The sequence below is a fragment of the Chrysemys picta genome, chromosome 2, assembly GCF_011386835.1.
Source record: "Chrysemys picta bellii isolate R12L10 chromosome 2, ASM1138683v2, whole genome shotgun sequence".
In the NCBI taxonomy this organism is placed as follows: Eukaryota; Metazoa; Chordata; order Testudines; family Emydidae; genus Chrysemys; species Chrysemys picta.
Window position 1 is genome coordinate 139,045,864 of NC_088792.1, and position 14,518 is coordinate 139,060,381.

The 14,518-nt window shown below is 42.3% G+C and overlaps 1 protein-coding gene and 1 long non-coding RNA gene across 3 annotated transcripts in view; one reads left to right on the forward strand and one right to left on the reverse strand.

Moving 5' to 3' along the window:
• Nucleotides 1-247: 247 nt before the first annotated feature.
• Nucleotides 248-5,549, forward strand: LOC135981504 (uncharacterized). The gene is made up of 2 exons (XR_010598557.1): nucleotides 248-687; nucleotides 2,280-5,549. It is a non-coding gene; the product is annotated as an uncharacterized LOC135981504 (long non-coding RNA).
• Nucleotides 4,368-14,518, reverse strand: part of MYO10 (myosin X) — a 248,865-nt gene continuing 238,714 nt past the window's right edge. For both annotated transcript variants that reach the window (XM_005290206.5, XM_042845779.2), the window contains 6 exons: nucleotides 14,074-14,281; nucleotides 13,244-13,380; nucleotides 12,059-12,179; nucleotides 6,804-7,256; nucleotides 6,176-6,367; nucleotides 4,368-5,798 (listed from right to left, as the gene is read on the reverse strand). In XM_005290206.5, the coding sequence (XP_005290263.1) occupies nucleotides 5,688-5,798; nucleotides 6,176-6,367; nucleotides 6,804-7,256; nucleotides 12,059-12,179; nucleotides 13,244-13,380; nucleotides 14,074-14,281 (1,222 nt within the window). In that variant the 3' untranslated portion in view covers nucleotides 4,368-5,687. The remainder of the gene's footprint in view (nucleotides 5,799-6,175; nucleotides 6,368-6,803; nucleotides 7,257-12,058; nucleotides 12,180-13,243; nucleotides 13,381-14,073; nucleotides 14,282-14,518) is intronic.

Genomic DNA, 14,518 nt, shown 5'->3' on the forward strand with positions numbered 1-14,518 from the left:
AGATATCAGAATGACCTATGTATAAACAAAATGCAACTGTTGCTCATTATTGTCTGTAACAAAAGGTATAAATGCTTGCTGTAATTGTTTACCTGTTGAGAGACCTGCTTAGCTCTCTCCCTCTGCGCAATTGTGAGAGTTAATAAAGCATCTGACTTGCTATACCTAAACAAATAGTGAGAACTCTGTTTTTCTCCGACACCCCTGTGCTGTGGAAGGACCCAGTATACCTGGATGATCCCTGCCAGGTGGGTTTGTTCAAACTGTTCTTAAAACCCTCTCATGATGGGGATTTCACAACCTCCTTTAGAAAGCTATTCCAGTGCTTAAGTACTTTTATAGTTAGGAAGTTTGTTTCCAATATCTAACAAATTTCCCTTGCTGCACATTGAGCTCATTACTTCTTGTCCTATCTTCAGTGGTCATGGAGAACAATTGATCACTGTCTTATCTTTAATAGTCTTTAACAGTTATCAAATATGTTATCAGGTCTCCTTTCAGTCACCTTTTCTCAAGACTAAACATGCTCAGGTTTTTTTTTAACCTTTCCTCATACATCAGGTTTTATAAACTTATCATTTTTGTTCTCTGGACATTCTCTAATTTGTTCACATTTTTCCAGAAGTGTGGCACCTAGAATTGGACACAGTACTCCAGCTGAGGCTTCACCAGTACTGAGCAGAGCAGGTCAGTTACCTCTGTCTTACATACAAATTTTGTTTGCTAATACATCATATAATGATTAGCCTTTTTTGCAACTGCATCACCCAGTTGTCTCATATTCAATTTGTGATCCACTATAACCCCCAGAGCCTTTTCAGCAGTTTTACTGCCTATCCAGTTATCCATCATTTTGTAATTGTGCATTTAGTTTTTCCTTCCTAAACGTAGAACTTTGCACTTATCTTTACTGAATTTTATCTTGTTGATTTCAAAATGTATCAAGGTCATTTTCAGTTCTAATCCTGTCCTCCAAGCTGCTTGCAACCCCTCCCAACCTGGTGTCATCCACAGATTTTATAAGCATACTCTCCATTCTGTTAGCTAAGTCATTAATAAAAACATTGATGAATACTGGACTCAGGACAGACCCCCTGCAAGATCCCACTAGATATGTCCACCCAGTTTGACAGTGAACCATTGATAACTACCCTGAGTACAGTTTAACAAGTTGTGTACCCTTCTTATAGAAATTTAATCTAGGTCACAGTTCCCTAGTCTGTTTATGAGAGTCAGTTTGCAGTTGCTGATAGCAGATTCATTAAGGGCATACAGTTGTTATACAGAGGTTTTGTGGTGACCACTCAGCACTGAGGCCTCAGCAAGCCCTGGTGTTGGCCTTAATGTGCCTCCTGTGCTGGACCTGCTTGGTAAGATCTGTTTCTCTGGTCACCATGGGATCACTATTTCTTGCAACCTCTGTCTTCCGAGAACTGAAGACACTAGGGAGGTTCTGGCCAACTCTGTGGCTGAGTAGTGGGACTTAAACGCTGGATGAGCTATGGACCCAGGAGTGAACTATTGACTTACCTAGTGCTTTGAAAGGTAGCCTGGTCCAGTCATGCACTTGTCTCTGCCTCCAGTGCTGAGGAAGCCCTCATGGAGCTTTCAGGGAGGAAAAGTTTCACATGAGACTCTGTTTTTGGTTTCTTTTAGAAAAGGTGCAGCATGTAGAACACTTGTGTGGTCTAGGCACTTACCCCAGACAGAAGGCACTTCATGTGTCCATCATTGATAGGAATGGCTCCCTCACAAGAGAGGCAGATCTTGAATTCTGGGGAATTGGACTCCACCATGTTCAAGGGCTGGTGGGTCCAGTGCACAGAGGCAGCACATGGATTTGAAGACCTCAACTATCAATCTAAGATTTTATTTTATTGCCAATGGGCTGAAAACAACAAATTAGAACTAACTGGAAGAATAAAGTTGCACAGTATGTGGAAATGCAGACACTGCTGGTGTTCCATCTTGCAGTCATGGGCAGCAAGAAGGAATGGGAGAGCAGTTGAGGCTGCCCTACCCTTTTTCCCCTCTGTTATGGATGGCACAACCGTGGCCCAACTGACACTGCTGTTCAGAATGATTCCAGTCTCACGGGGTGGGGCACACATGCACCAGAAGTGGATAACATGTGGATAATCACTTGAACCACCACAGTTCTGATTTTTGTCTTATACATATACCTTTGGTACATTGTAAAGTATATTGCAATTTAATGTTCTTGCCGCCACGTGTTGCTTCTCTCACCCCCATCTCCTTATGTTGTTACAACACTACAGGAAACCTCCTTTAGGATATGTTCCTCTTTTGCTCAAGAGGGGAAAAGGAATGGAATGATCAGATACGTGTGAAGAGATCAGCCACTCATAAGTACAGTAAGTTTGCTACATGCTATTCTGTGGATTCTCTGAGAAACTGATGTAAAAAAATCTCAGGGAGTGAGGGTAGCACCTCTGGCAAGCTATGTAGCACTAAATATAGGGTCCTATGAAATCCATGTTAACGAGAACACAGACAAAGTCACAGAATCAAAACAACACCATGGAATCCAGGCTCTGCTGGCATTAGGATCATAGGGGCAGCTGGGCAGGGTGGGCTGCGCTACCTGCTGCTGCAGCCACTGGAGGTAAGAGACCAGCTGGTATGGGGAGGAGGTGCAGGGTGCTAGGGCCATGCGGGAGTGCAGGGGTTAGGGGAGAGAGGCTAGCATCTGGAATTTAAGGGCAGCTTCTGAGAACTCAGTTTCTTTGCTGTGTCAGTTTCATGCCAGGAGTTGCAGTGGAGCTGAGGTGCTCCTGTGGGACATTGGCATCACAGTAAGGGAGAAGCTGACATTACCTCGGGGTGCAATGTTAATGAAAGTATTCAGTGCCCAAGGGAGCACAGGTTCATTTGAAAGAACCTCTTCACGCTCCTTTATGTTGTATCAGTGTCTCACTCCTCAAAGGCACACGTAACACACAAAACCAGAATGTGTATACAGGTATATGTGTTAAGGAGGAACGAGTGAGTGCCTAAAGGAGCAGAGGTTGCCCTACCTTACATCTTCTTCCCTGTAAGCTCTGTAGACACAGAGAGAAGCTTTAGTAAATATAAAAATCTACTTACAGAGAAGAGGGAATCGCTTTCAGAGAAACACTAAAAAGCTAGCCATAAATTACCACAAGGGAGATGTCTGCCAGAGATGGCAAAAATAATGACTTTGTCAATTTGTTATTCTACTCAGCAATAAACTGTTGATTTGATAGGTTGAAATTATTTAATCAAATTTGAAATTAATGTAAGCATTCCTTCACAGTACTGAGTTTAATTTAAAATGACAACAATGTATCTGCTGCAAGGATGGATTATATTACAGTTAGTGCATTTTTAATTTTAATTATTCATATATGCATGCAGTTAAATTGACACTAAGAGACTCTTACTTCTGTGGCCTTCTTGTGTTACTGTTCAGCAGTGTCACTTTGGTCATAATCACCAAATGCTACTTTAAAAAGTGATTTAAAATGTGTTACTTTTACCGCGTACTGTACATCTGCAGGATATTTTGTTTGATTTTAACCCCCCCGCCCCATTTAGTTTTCCCCATTGCAATCCAATTCTGAACATTTTTATACATTTATAGTAAGGCTACTTAATTATGAATATATCAAACAATTTTGATTAAAAAACCATAAAGATGGAATTTTTTTTAATGGAAAAAACAAAATCAGAAAATCCACAATAAAATGGATTTCATAGGGCCCTATAAGTAACTACATGTACCTGCCACAGAGAAAGAGGGGCCACTGTTTGTAGCAAGCTTTTTTCAAGCCCCTTACAGCTTGTGATGAGACCTCTCTTGGCCACACATTTGTCACACCTATGAATGCTCAAAGTTGCTGTAATGTATGCTGTGCACCCCTAGGGTGTGTCTGGTTGCTGATTAAGTTATTGATTGCTAGAGCAGCACAAGTGAAAGCTCTTGTGTTTAATTGCATTGTTTCCAGAGAGATTTTACATTGTACAGGAATAACTCAACAATTCTCATGCTTTCGCATTTCCCTGATTCCTCCCACATTTCCTCAGGCTGCACCTGTATCTTTTGCTATTTGTGGATTGTTTGTATAATACCAATTTTTGTTGTAATTCATAAAACTTCTTACCAAGCAGGTGATTTGGGCTTACACTTGGGCTTTTGGAAGCTGGATATATTAGAAGCGTTTATATATTGCTGTACTTTTATCTACTCGATGTAAAACACAAATACCATCACAAATGTAAAAGCAACTCCAGTTTGCAGTGTATTCATATCCTTGCCCCCAAAAAGTTGGAAGACAAATAGTGTTTTTCTAGAAACCAGATTCAATATAAATGGGAAACAAGCATGATAACTAAGATCTTTTATTGCTGGACTTTCTTTGAGCAAATAATCAATATTTCTTAAAGGCTGAGGTCATCAATAAGGGCTAGTACATGTTTGTTTATTGCTATAGACAAAAGACATTATCAATTCAAGTTTTACCTTATATTACAGCTTTTCCATATAAAAATAAAAGTCCCAAATCAGCGTTACTATTGGCTGATAGCACTGACTTATTTACAGGTGCTTTGTCAAGAACCATAATTAGGCAGCAGGGTAAAATATTGAGAGGCATTTATAACAATACAATAGTTTAACTATATATCATTTTTCTCCTGTTTAATTTCTACTTTGAAGGGTTCTGACTTTTTCGGATTGGATGCTCCAAAAGAAACCAATCCGAGTTTTATAAGAATAGTATCTTTAAAAGTAATGTGTAATATTTAAAATTTTTAATTGAAACAAATTAAAGAATATTGTACAGATAACTGCATTTCCTTATTAGAGCAGTTTATAAATAGTTTCTCAGCTACATATCTATTTATAATACAGCACATACAGAATGCAGACTTGCTACATACATGGTAAAATGCATTTGTAATAGTAAATCAAAAAAGATATGAAAATCCCAGATTTTGATTTGTTAATAAAACTGGCTTATAAAAGTAACTGTAAAATTGAAACAACTATAACTCTCTGGACTATTAAAATGTACAGAAAGACTGTTTACACCATTGCACATCATTATTCCCTTTGCTTTAAATGCTTGTGAAATATGGAATAAAATTAGAGTCTACATAGGTCATATGCATGCGCACACACAAGCATGCATCCATGAAAACAAGGGGAAAAGAAAACACACTGTTAACAAAGTCCATAAGGAAGGCTGCCAGCAGCATTCCGACAAAAATACTTTCTCCCGCACACATGGATCAGGCCAGTAGGTTAGTGCATTATGGATGAATTAACTCCTCCTCTTCCATCTTTTCTTCGTATTCTGAACAGGGGGAAAAGCACATCCTACTCAACACCACAATTTATGTAAATGCAAGTTGGTTTTAATGTCTTAAGGCACTTCTTACTGCTTGGATGGCAGTGTATTAAGGCATACAGTCTGTCAACTAAAGGTAATAAAGCTTTGGAAATTTTGAAGAATGTTAGCCAACTGTTTTTAGTATATAACTATTTAAGTTGATATTTTACAAAGGCCTCCTGAAAAAAAACTTTGATTGAAGATTTCCCCCAATTCTGTTTCTTAGGTAGCTTGTTGACAAATCTGATCAGTATTTTCAGGCCAGCAGTGATATGTTTTGATAGTAATGGCACAGTGAGACTGGTTCTGTTTTCACCTGGAGCTGCTTTGACTCCCATGGCTACTCACTGATCGAGAGGTGCTGTAACGTTTTTTCACAATCATACTGATATAAGCTTTCATCAGTTTTGCGATGTCAACCACCTGCCAAGAGAGTAAAAATAACCCAAACCTTTTAATGTGATACAGTAATGCATCTCGGCACATAAAATAGCAGTATGACTTCCATTACCTAACCACTTACAAAAAAAAAAAACCCTTGCTGTTAGTTAACACAAATACTTAGTAGCTTCTACCCAATTCCTATTTTGCCTCTACTTTCTGTCTCTGCTACAGAACAACAATTACTTTGACAATTGTTGTTAAAAATCAGTATGTTTTAGATGAAGAAAAATCTACAAAATTGTATTTAAACCTTTAAAAACTGAGCTAGAAGTATTACCTGGAAAAAAGAGTGCTAGTTAATAAGAGATGAAATTAACAAGAAGAGCATATTAAAATTCCTCTTGCTCTTTACTTACCTTACTGGTCTCAAAAAGCAGTTCTCTCTCATCCACCACAATCTTGTAGGTGTTGGCAAGTGGTGCCCCAAAGGACAAGATATGTTCATATTGGAACACTTCTAAAGGCCTGCCTTCCCCACGCTTGTAGACAGAAACTGCATCAGCACTGACTCCCAACCAGAGTTCTTGTGGGAAGCCCCCTTCTTTACACTAGTGAAGAAAAGAGTATAAATGAACATTCAGGAGAACTTGGGGGGGGGGGGGGGGCGACACTTAGCACTGAGGTAGTCTTCTGTGCACCCTAAATCACAGTTCAAGTAAAGGCAATATTACATTCTGTACAATATTTTCTATTCTCCATCCTGCCAACTTTTTTATGGGAGGCAGTTATTTGATCATGTAGAAAAATATTATGGTTCATTAATAGCCAAATATAAATGTCTACATTGGGCATTATAACTAGAGTGCCTTTTAACTAAATGCTCCATATCATGCCAGCCTTCTCTCCTCCAAGAGAAAAATAGTAATATTCATTGAAATAATATATTGTTACGTTCAGTGGGGACACTTTGGCATCAAGCTCTCGTTGTCCAGAATAGTAGCAGCTCACCAATGGGTCACTGACAATACTTATTGTCTTGCTTACCTCCACATCAAAGAGTGCTGACCCATAGCCAGGCCACTCTTTAATCAAATACATGTACTTGGCCATAGCCTGTTCCTGGTTCATTCCCTGCAGTTTTTTCCACTTGTCGATAACACTAGTCCTTGCAGCTGAGACTTCCTCTTTGATCCACATATCCAACATCTGCTCCTCCTCCATCTTCTGTTTGCTGATGGAGCCACTGCGGAAACTCCTCCTCAGCGTTCCTTCAAGAAAGCTGGCTCGCTTCCTCTCAATCCTCTCTGCGGGGGTAAACATTTTAGTAGACTGTGTAATACGAGACTTCAGCCTTTGTAAGGGATAGACTTCTTCTATTTCTGGTATCGTGGTATGCAGACTGTAGTCTCCTTGTAGATATTGGAGTCGCAAGGCAGCAAGGACCTGGAGGGTTTCTTCAGGAGCAGGGTAGTGTCCTTTAATCACTGCTTCATGAGCCTAATGGAAAGTAAGAAGAGGGCTAGCTTTACACACAGGTAGTAGGACTCAACTCTTTAGAAACTAGACAATACCTGCAAACTAGTTTTTTCCTAGGGGCATGTATAGAGAGCTAGTATGGGGATTTGAGAGACTGTCTCTAGCAGACTAGAGAGGCAGGGTAGGTCAGGAATTGTGAATGGGAAGTATCTCAATATGCCTTCTTAATTGGACTATCAAATCAAGAATGGCAAGAGATCAGTGGGGAATATAGTGAGGTCAGAGAGGGAACCGGGCAGCAGTAGCGGTGGCAGCAACTGGGGAGAAGAAATTAATCTGGGTTACAAGGCTGGTTGAAAAATTTCCATCAACCAGTTTGATAAGAGAACTTTTTTTGACAAAATGAAATTTGTGAAAAGTGTCTGCTTTTTGTGGAAAAGGTTGACCATCAAAAAATTAGAAACTTTCAGTTTGGAAATGCTCCTATGATGGCTTATGGGAGTTATAGTTCAGGTGACTCATGTCCTGGTTCTCCTCTATGTGTCGGGCTGCCCATCTTCCACGATGCACTGTACTAGCTCATCAAAAAGAGAGATCATGGTGCATTGTGGGAGATGTAGTCCAGCCCATAAAAGGAGCATGAGGGCAAGAGGAAGCCAAACTACAATTCATTGCCGCTGTGATGTAGGGTGACCAGACGTCCCGATTTTATCGGGACTGTCCCGATATTTGCTTCTTTGTCCCGCGTCCCGACCAATGTTTGGTCGGGACACTGGACAAAGAAGAAATTTTGCCTTCCGCTCTGGCGCTCGGGCCCCGCGCCGCCCCGGCTCCGCCCTCTCCTTCCCCCATTGGCTCCCTCCCCAAATCTCCGCCCTGGCCCCGCCTCTTCCCCAGCATTCCTCCTCCCTCCCAGGCTTGCAGCATGGTGGTGCAAGCCTGGAGGGAGGGGGTGGCGGCGGTGCCTGGATCCTGGAGCTGGTGAGTCAGCTCCAGCACCCGGGCACCGGGCAGGCAAAGGGGGGCTGGCAAGGGAGGGAGACAGGGGGGCTCAGCTGTGAACCGCCCCGCCGCGCCAGAGGGCTTCTGCCCGGGGCTGGGAGTGCAGCCTGAAGGCTGCTCCAGCCCTGCAGCCTGCGGGGCAGCGCGGTGGGTCCGGTCGCGGGCAGCGCGGAGCGGGCAGGGGCTGGGTGGGTGGTGCGGGGGCGTGGGCAGAATCCCCACTGCTGCTGGGGAGCCCCGCGCCTCTCCCTCCCGCTCGCGGCTGTGGCTCCTTCCCAGCGGGACGCGCCCCCCGGCCTGCCCCGCGCACATGCGGCGCGCGTCCAGCTGCTCCTTCCCGGCGGGAGGGAGACTAGGCGCGGGGGACGCGCGCCGCATGTGCCCGGGGCAGCGGGGGGTGCGTCCCACCGGGAAGGAGCCACAGCCGCGAGCGGGCGGGAGAGGCGCGGGGATCCTTGGCAGCAGCGGGGATTCGGCCCCTGCCCGTTCCGCGCTGCCCCCGACCGGACCCACCGCGCCCCGCATATGCCCGTGGCGGGCCACGGGGCGGGAGGCTCTGCGGGGAGGGCAGCGCGCGGGGCCTGCTAATGCCCCAGGCCCCTTAAAATTTATTTTCTTTTTGCTCCGCCCCCCTTTTGGCTCCGCCCCCATCCCGATATTTTATACTGGTAATCTGGTCACCCTACTGTGATGGCATTTCTGAATTGAAATTTTCAGCCAAAAGTTTTCACTTTTTTTCCCCCCCCCGCAAAGTCAACTTTTTCTGTGGAAAACTTTTGATGACACTTTTTTTTAGTCAAAATTTTCCATGAAGGGAAAAAACAACAACGATTGTCTAACCAGGTGTACTGGGGAAAAAGAGGGGAGGGAAAGAGATGGATAATTGGATTGAGGCTGTGTGTGTGCTGAAGGGTATGCTTGGGTTCATTTTGGATAAAATGTGGTTTGCAGGGTGCTTATGCATAGGGAAGCATGCTGTGGCTCACCACCCTAGGAACATTCTAGAGAAGGCCAGGGGGAGGGGGGTGAGCTCAATATGTGGACTGGAGAAATATAAGCATGTGATGAACAAATCCATACATAGAAAGGTTAAATATGATTGGTTAGAGGTTTGTGTTATGTAACTTGTTATGTAACTGCCATGTGCTATAAAATAACAATGGGAGGGACTCCTTGCTGGAGGGACTCTTCCTGATTTTTGTACCAGGGGCTCTCCCTTTGTGCTCATTGAATAAAGCCTTGTTGAATTGAATCACATTGAATCGCATCGCATCAAAGTCCCTTGATTCTGCCCAGCATGTGACTCATTGGGAACCACAAAATCCCAACAGTGCACATGTGTGCAGTAGAGTTAAGTAGTGAAGAAGCACCTTAGGCTAGGTCTATACTACGGGGGAGGGGTCGGGGGTCGACCTAAGATACACAACTTCAGCTATGTGAATTGCGTAGCTGAAGTTGCATATTTTAGGTCGACTTACCTGACTGTGAGTGCGGCGGCGAGTCGACCGCTGCCACGCCGCCGTCAACTCCGCTTCCGCCTCTTGCTGTGGTGGATTTCCGGAGTCGACGGCAGAGCCATCGGGGATCGATTTTATCGCATCTTCACTAGATGCGATAAGTCGATCCCCAATAGATCGATTGCTACCCGCCGATCCGGCAGGTAGTGAAGACGTGCCCTCAGTGTCAAAGTGTCTTCAGTGTAAGGGTTAACTTTAGATGTTAAAACAGTTCAGAGGTTTAGAGACACAAAAATTCAAAACTGGAGACACTGATTTTTAACTGATAAAATAAAACCAATTACTTGGCAGCAAACCCATGCAGCGGATAAAAAAAGGGAGCAGCATGGCTGAAACCACATCACATCCTTAAGATATATCCATGAAATTCATTTTAGTGATTGAATGCTCTATGCTTTCTAGCTGGATTACTATTGTTCCTATCAATATACACAGAGTGCTTGAGTGACCATGGTGTGCTAATAGGTGCCATAAGACAGTGACGAGGCAGATTCTCTGAGGAAATTGCCTTCATATAATTGCACTCATTTGAATTGCAAACTCTGCAAGCACATGTCTGCAGTTCAAATCAATACCACAATGTGATGTTTCAGAAGACAGCACTTCAGTGCTCCACAGGTCTTCTAGGTTATATTATCTAAAAGATTTTCTTAATGATTCTGTTCAAGTTTCATATAAAAAAACGACTTGGCTGTTCAGTGCCTAATAATCTCTCTCTAGACTGGCATGGGCTTGGAGTACTGCAGTGGTAGACTGTTCAGCCTCTGAGATCTATGCAGACAGTGGAGAAAACAAGGAGTAGTAATTAAGGAGTGTGTTGATCAGCTCTGAAGGGAGGCCCCCAGGTAGACCAGAAGGACTGTGTCTGTAATGTGGATATTTAAGCCAGGTCTTAACTAAAAAGTTAAGTTGACCTAGCTACTGTAGACCGAGCTAGGTCAACAGAAGAACAAAATGTCAAATATACTTATACAGGAAGCCTTGGGGACATTTTAAAGTGGTCACTAGACGGAGAAGATGACAGCCTACTTAGTTCTTCACAGTGTGGCACAAAATGAAACAACAGCTAAAACCTTTTGCAATAATAAATCCCAAGAGTGAGCATCTTTGCTGGCATAATGGAGGGCTTGTTATCAAACAAAACAAACTGTTTCCTGTCAATGTTTATTTTAAGATTAAATTTAAACCAACAAATCCATTTAGTTTATTACCAGTTTTGTCCTTTTGCAATAATAAACCCCATTCTAGGGTGAGCAAAGCACATTAATTACTTATCAGTGATGTGATGGGTACAGGGGAAGCCAGACTGATTGCTTATTACTGAGCTTATTAAGCGCCAATCTCCTGCTGAAAAATGCAAGAGCTATTAGCTGTCTGCAGTTGCCAGTATAAGTCTTGGTATTTAAAAACAAAAAAACCCAAAGCCAACCCTTATGTATTTCTGTGGAAATACATTGTTCCCTTCTCTATTTACCTTTTATGTTTCTTGTGCCTACTTAAGAGCATATATGGATGCAAATCCAGGTTCCCATCCCTCAGGAATTGAGTTATGATTTTGACTGACAATGAAGGGGTTTAGGAAGAAAAAAAGGTCCTAAAACTAGAGGCCAAATTCAGAGGTGAAGCATAAGGAGTTGTAACTGATCATGAAGACCAGATGGTCCTCAGCTGGTGTAAACTGGTGTAGCTCCATTGAAGTAAATGGAGCTAGCCAGTTTATACTATCTGAGGACTTGGTTCCAAATATTTATTAGTTCTTCAGATTAAATGTATAAAATAAGTGTAGACTAAAGAAATCCAAAGGCGTCTAAACTAGCATGACTTGAATACTGAGAAGCTGGAAGACTTACATTTATAGCAAGGACAAGGAGATTATTTTGACCAGTATGTTTATAGCTCCTGCCAACCGCTTTTAATGTTATATTCTTCTCTTCTGATCTCTAGGTGTGTAAATTATGCTAGCTTAGATGCAGTGAGCCAAATTCAAATGTGATGTGTAAGGGAGGGTGTAGGTAACATAATGGTACTGGTGAGAGACTAGGGTGGGCAAAGTAGTCTAAGCTGCTGCAGTGAACAAACAAAGCGGGGGAAAACAAGATGTAAACTGCACTATCTTAGACTCATCTCTGAATTTAGCCCTAAAATGTAATATGGGAAGCCTCCTGTTCTGAGCAATCGTCTCTGGGAATGCACAGTCCTTTCCCATCTGGCATTTAAATGTTAAGCATTTGTTTCTGTTGCCTAGATCTCCTGTCCTCCTTGTCTCTCCAAAAGAAAATAAATCTCATTTCCCCCATTCTTTACCTGCTCAAACATAAATGCGAATTCCACACTATCTTTCGGCACATTTTCTGTGTCCAGGAAGCAGTAAAGCTTGAAGTAGAACTTCCATGGCATGTCCCCAGCTTCTGAAGTGGCAGCAAGCCTAGGAACAGAAGTTTGGAGCAGACATCAGTGACCAGAACTATTTTCTAAATTAACAAAACATTGAGAATTCCAAACAAATACCCAGTGTAAATCTGGAGTAACTTGGTGACATTGGTGGAGTTATTTTAGAGTTATACCAGAGTAACAGATCAAGAATTTGGCTCAATATTTTGAATTTGCTTTAAAAAGATGACTTTACTCATGGTTGGAAATCTGTTAGTCTACAAAAAGACTCCGGTATTACAAGTGTTGGTTCTGATTTGAGGCAACTGTTTCCACCACAAACCATCAATAATCTAATGAACAAAATTTTGAACAATGTGTAATGAGAGAAAAGCACCAATGATATCAGAAAGTCTGATTGGCTAATGACAATTGAAAGGTAGGGAATCTCTGGAGGAGGTGCTGCAAATATTTTTATTATAACTGGATTTAGAAGTAGTTGAACATCGAGCACAGTAGCCTTAGATGAGAGAAAAGGAGAGAAATATGCGTTTAAGCATTGAATTACACTAGGGAGTTTTTCCTAAAATCTCCCACCATTGCTATCATTGGCAGTAGCAGTTTGGGAGCACTAGTGTCTTAAGCATCATGCCACGTAGATCTGCTCTAAGCAAGGTTAAATGACACAATGGTTCAAATATCAGTGACTGCCTGGAATCCTGTTGATATTGTTGCTTCTGGTACTGCTCTCACCCATGGAGCTGCAACACGGTAATGGTGGGAAATTTTAGAGAAGAAAAGGCTAGCATAGACATAACTGGGGTTGGAGGTGGGAGGAGAATGGGAGGTGGGGAGACAGAGAGAAACAACAGAATGCAAAAACCACCATGATGAAAATTTGTATTTCATTGTCATGAGATTGAGGAAATCAAGTTTACAAGCACTTCATTAATCATTCTAAAAAAGATGCTATTGTTTCAGAAATAGCAGTATGTGGAATGCAGTTGTATATGCTGCCTCACCACTAACAAGTCTAAAGAAAGGGAGAATTGAGCATATTGCTGATGTTAGGAAGTTTTCTTTTTTAATTGCTGCTTATTAGCACAGAGAAAGACTCACTTTTCAAACTTTGCCAAGATATCAGCCACAATGGTCCTGCTTTCAATTGCTTTATCAGTAGTTCCATTGTATTCAAACAAGGCAAACATATTTCTGCTATCCTCCATGGCTAAGCCTCGAATTAACTTTTCAACAACCTAATGAAAAAAGCACAACAACAAAACCATAACAAAAAAGTTAGTACCTTAGAGAGTAATTAAGTCTAAGGAAAATTAAGACAAGGTAGGAGTCATTTTAGGGCAAAAAAGTGGCCAAGCTACTGTCTAGAATGATTTAACAATGGTTTTCCCCCCAAATACTTATCTATTTTCAATTGCTCCTCCTTTTGCGATAGACATTATTGAATTGTAGCAGGTACATGGCCGCATGCAACAGTTAACTCCCTAATTTCCCAAACTCAAATATCTGAAGTATCACAATTGGGGCTGTATTTTTCCAGGCATGGGGACAAATATGCTCTCATCTACATCTGGGTATAGTGGAATAACTCCTATTAAGTCTGGATAGTACCAGGGTTCCTTCGCCACAGTCTTGCTAGGTATCCTTCCCAAAACCAGATTTGATGCAGATCAATGGTCACCAAAACTCTCCAGTGAAAAGATAGTTTCCTAAGCAGAGGTCTCATCAGTGCCTCCTTGAACAAATCTTGAAATTTCACCTCCGCTGAACAGAGATGCTGATATTCTCCATCAGCTGGGCCCAATGTGGAACCCAAAACACCTCAGCACATCCAGAGTTTCAGTGAGAATTAATGGCTAAAATTGTAGTGTCCACAAGAAGATTTAACACTTATCCCTATGAGGCCCTGCTCTGTCACTACCTCTTCTCACCTCTCCAGCTGTGGTATGGGAGTTGATTGTGATTTTACAGGAGCCACCACCATGGCAATAAACTGTAGATGTCATTTCTTGTCTTCTGATCAGGGCTTCTATTTCATCCCGCGACGGCACAAATTCTCTGCATTTGGTTTTTTTGAGAGATTCGTAAGTGAAGAGGGCATACTTTTCCATTTCTGTTCCTGGAAACTGGTCACGAGCCCTGTGACATAAACACTGAACTTAAATCACCTGCTGATAAAATGGAAGATCTGGGGGGAGCACCAGGGACTCTTTGACTAAATGACACTGAGGCGGTGACACACACAGTACTCCAGTGGTTAGTACAAGTCAGCACAGTTGTGTACTGACAGACTGAAGCTTGTCTTCACTGCTTAAAAAAACCCTGCATGACGACTAATGCATGTTAGCTATCCTAATGTAAAAATCCTAGTGGAGA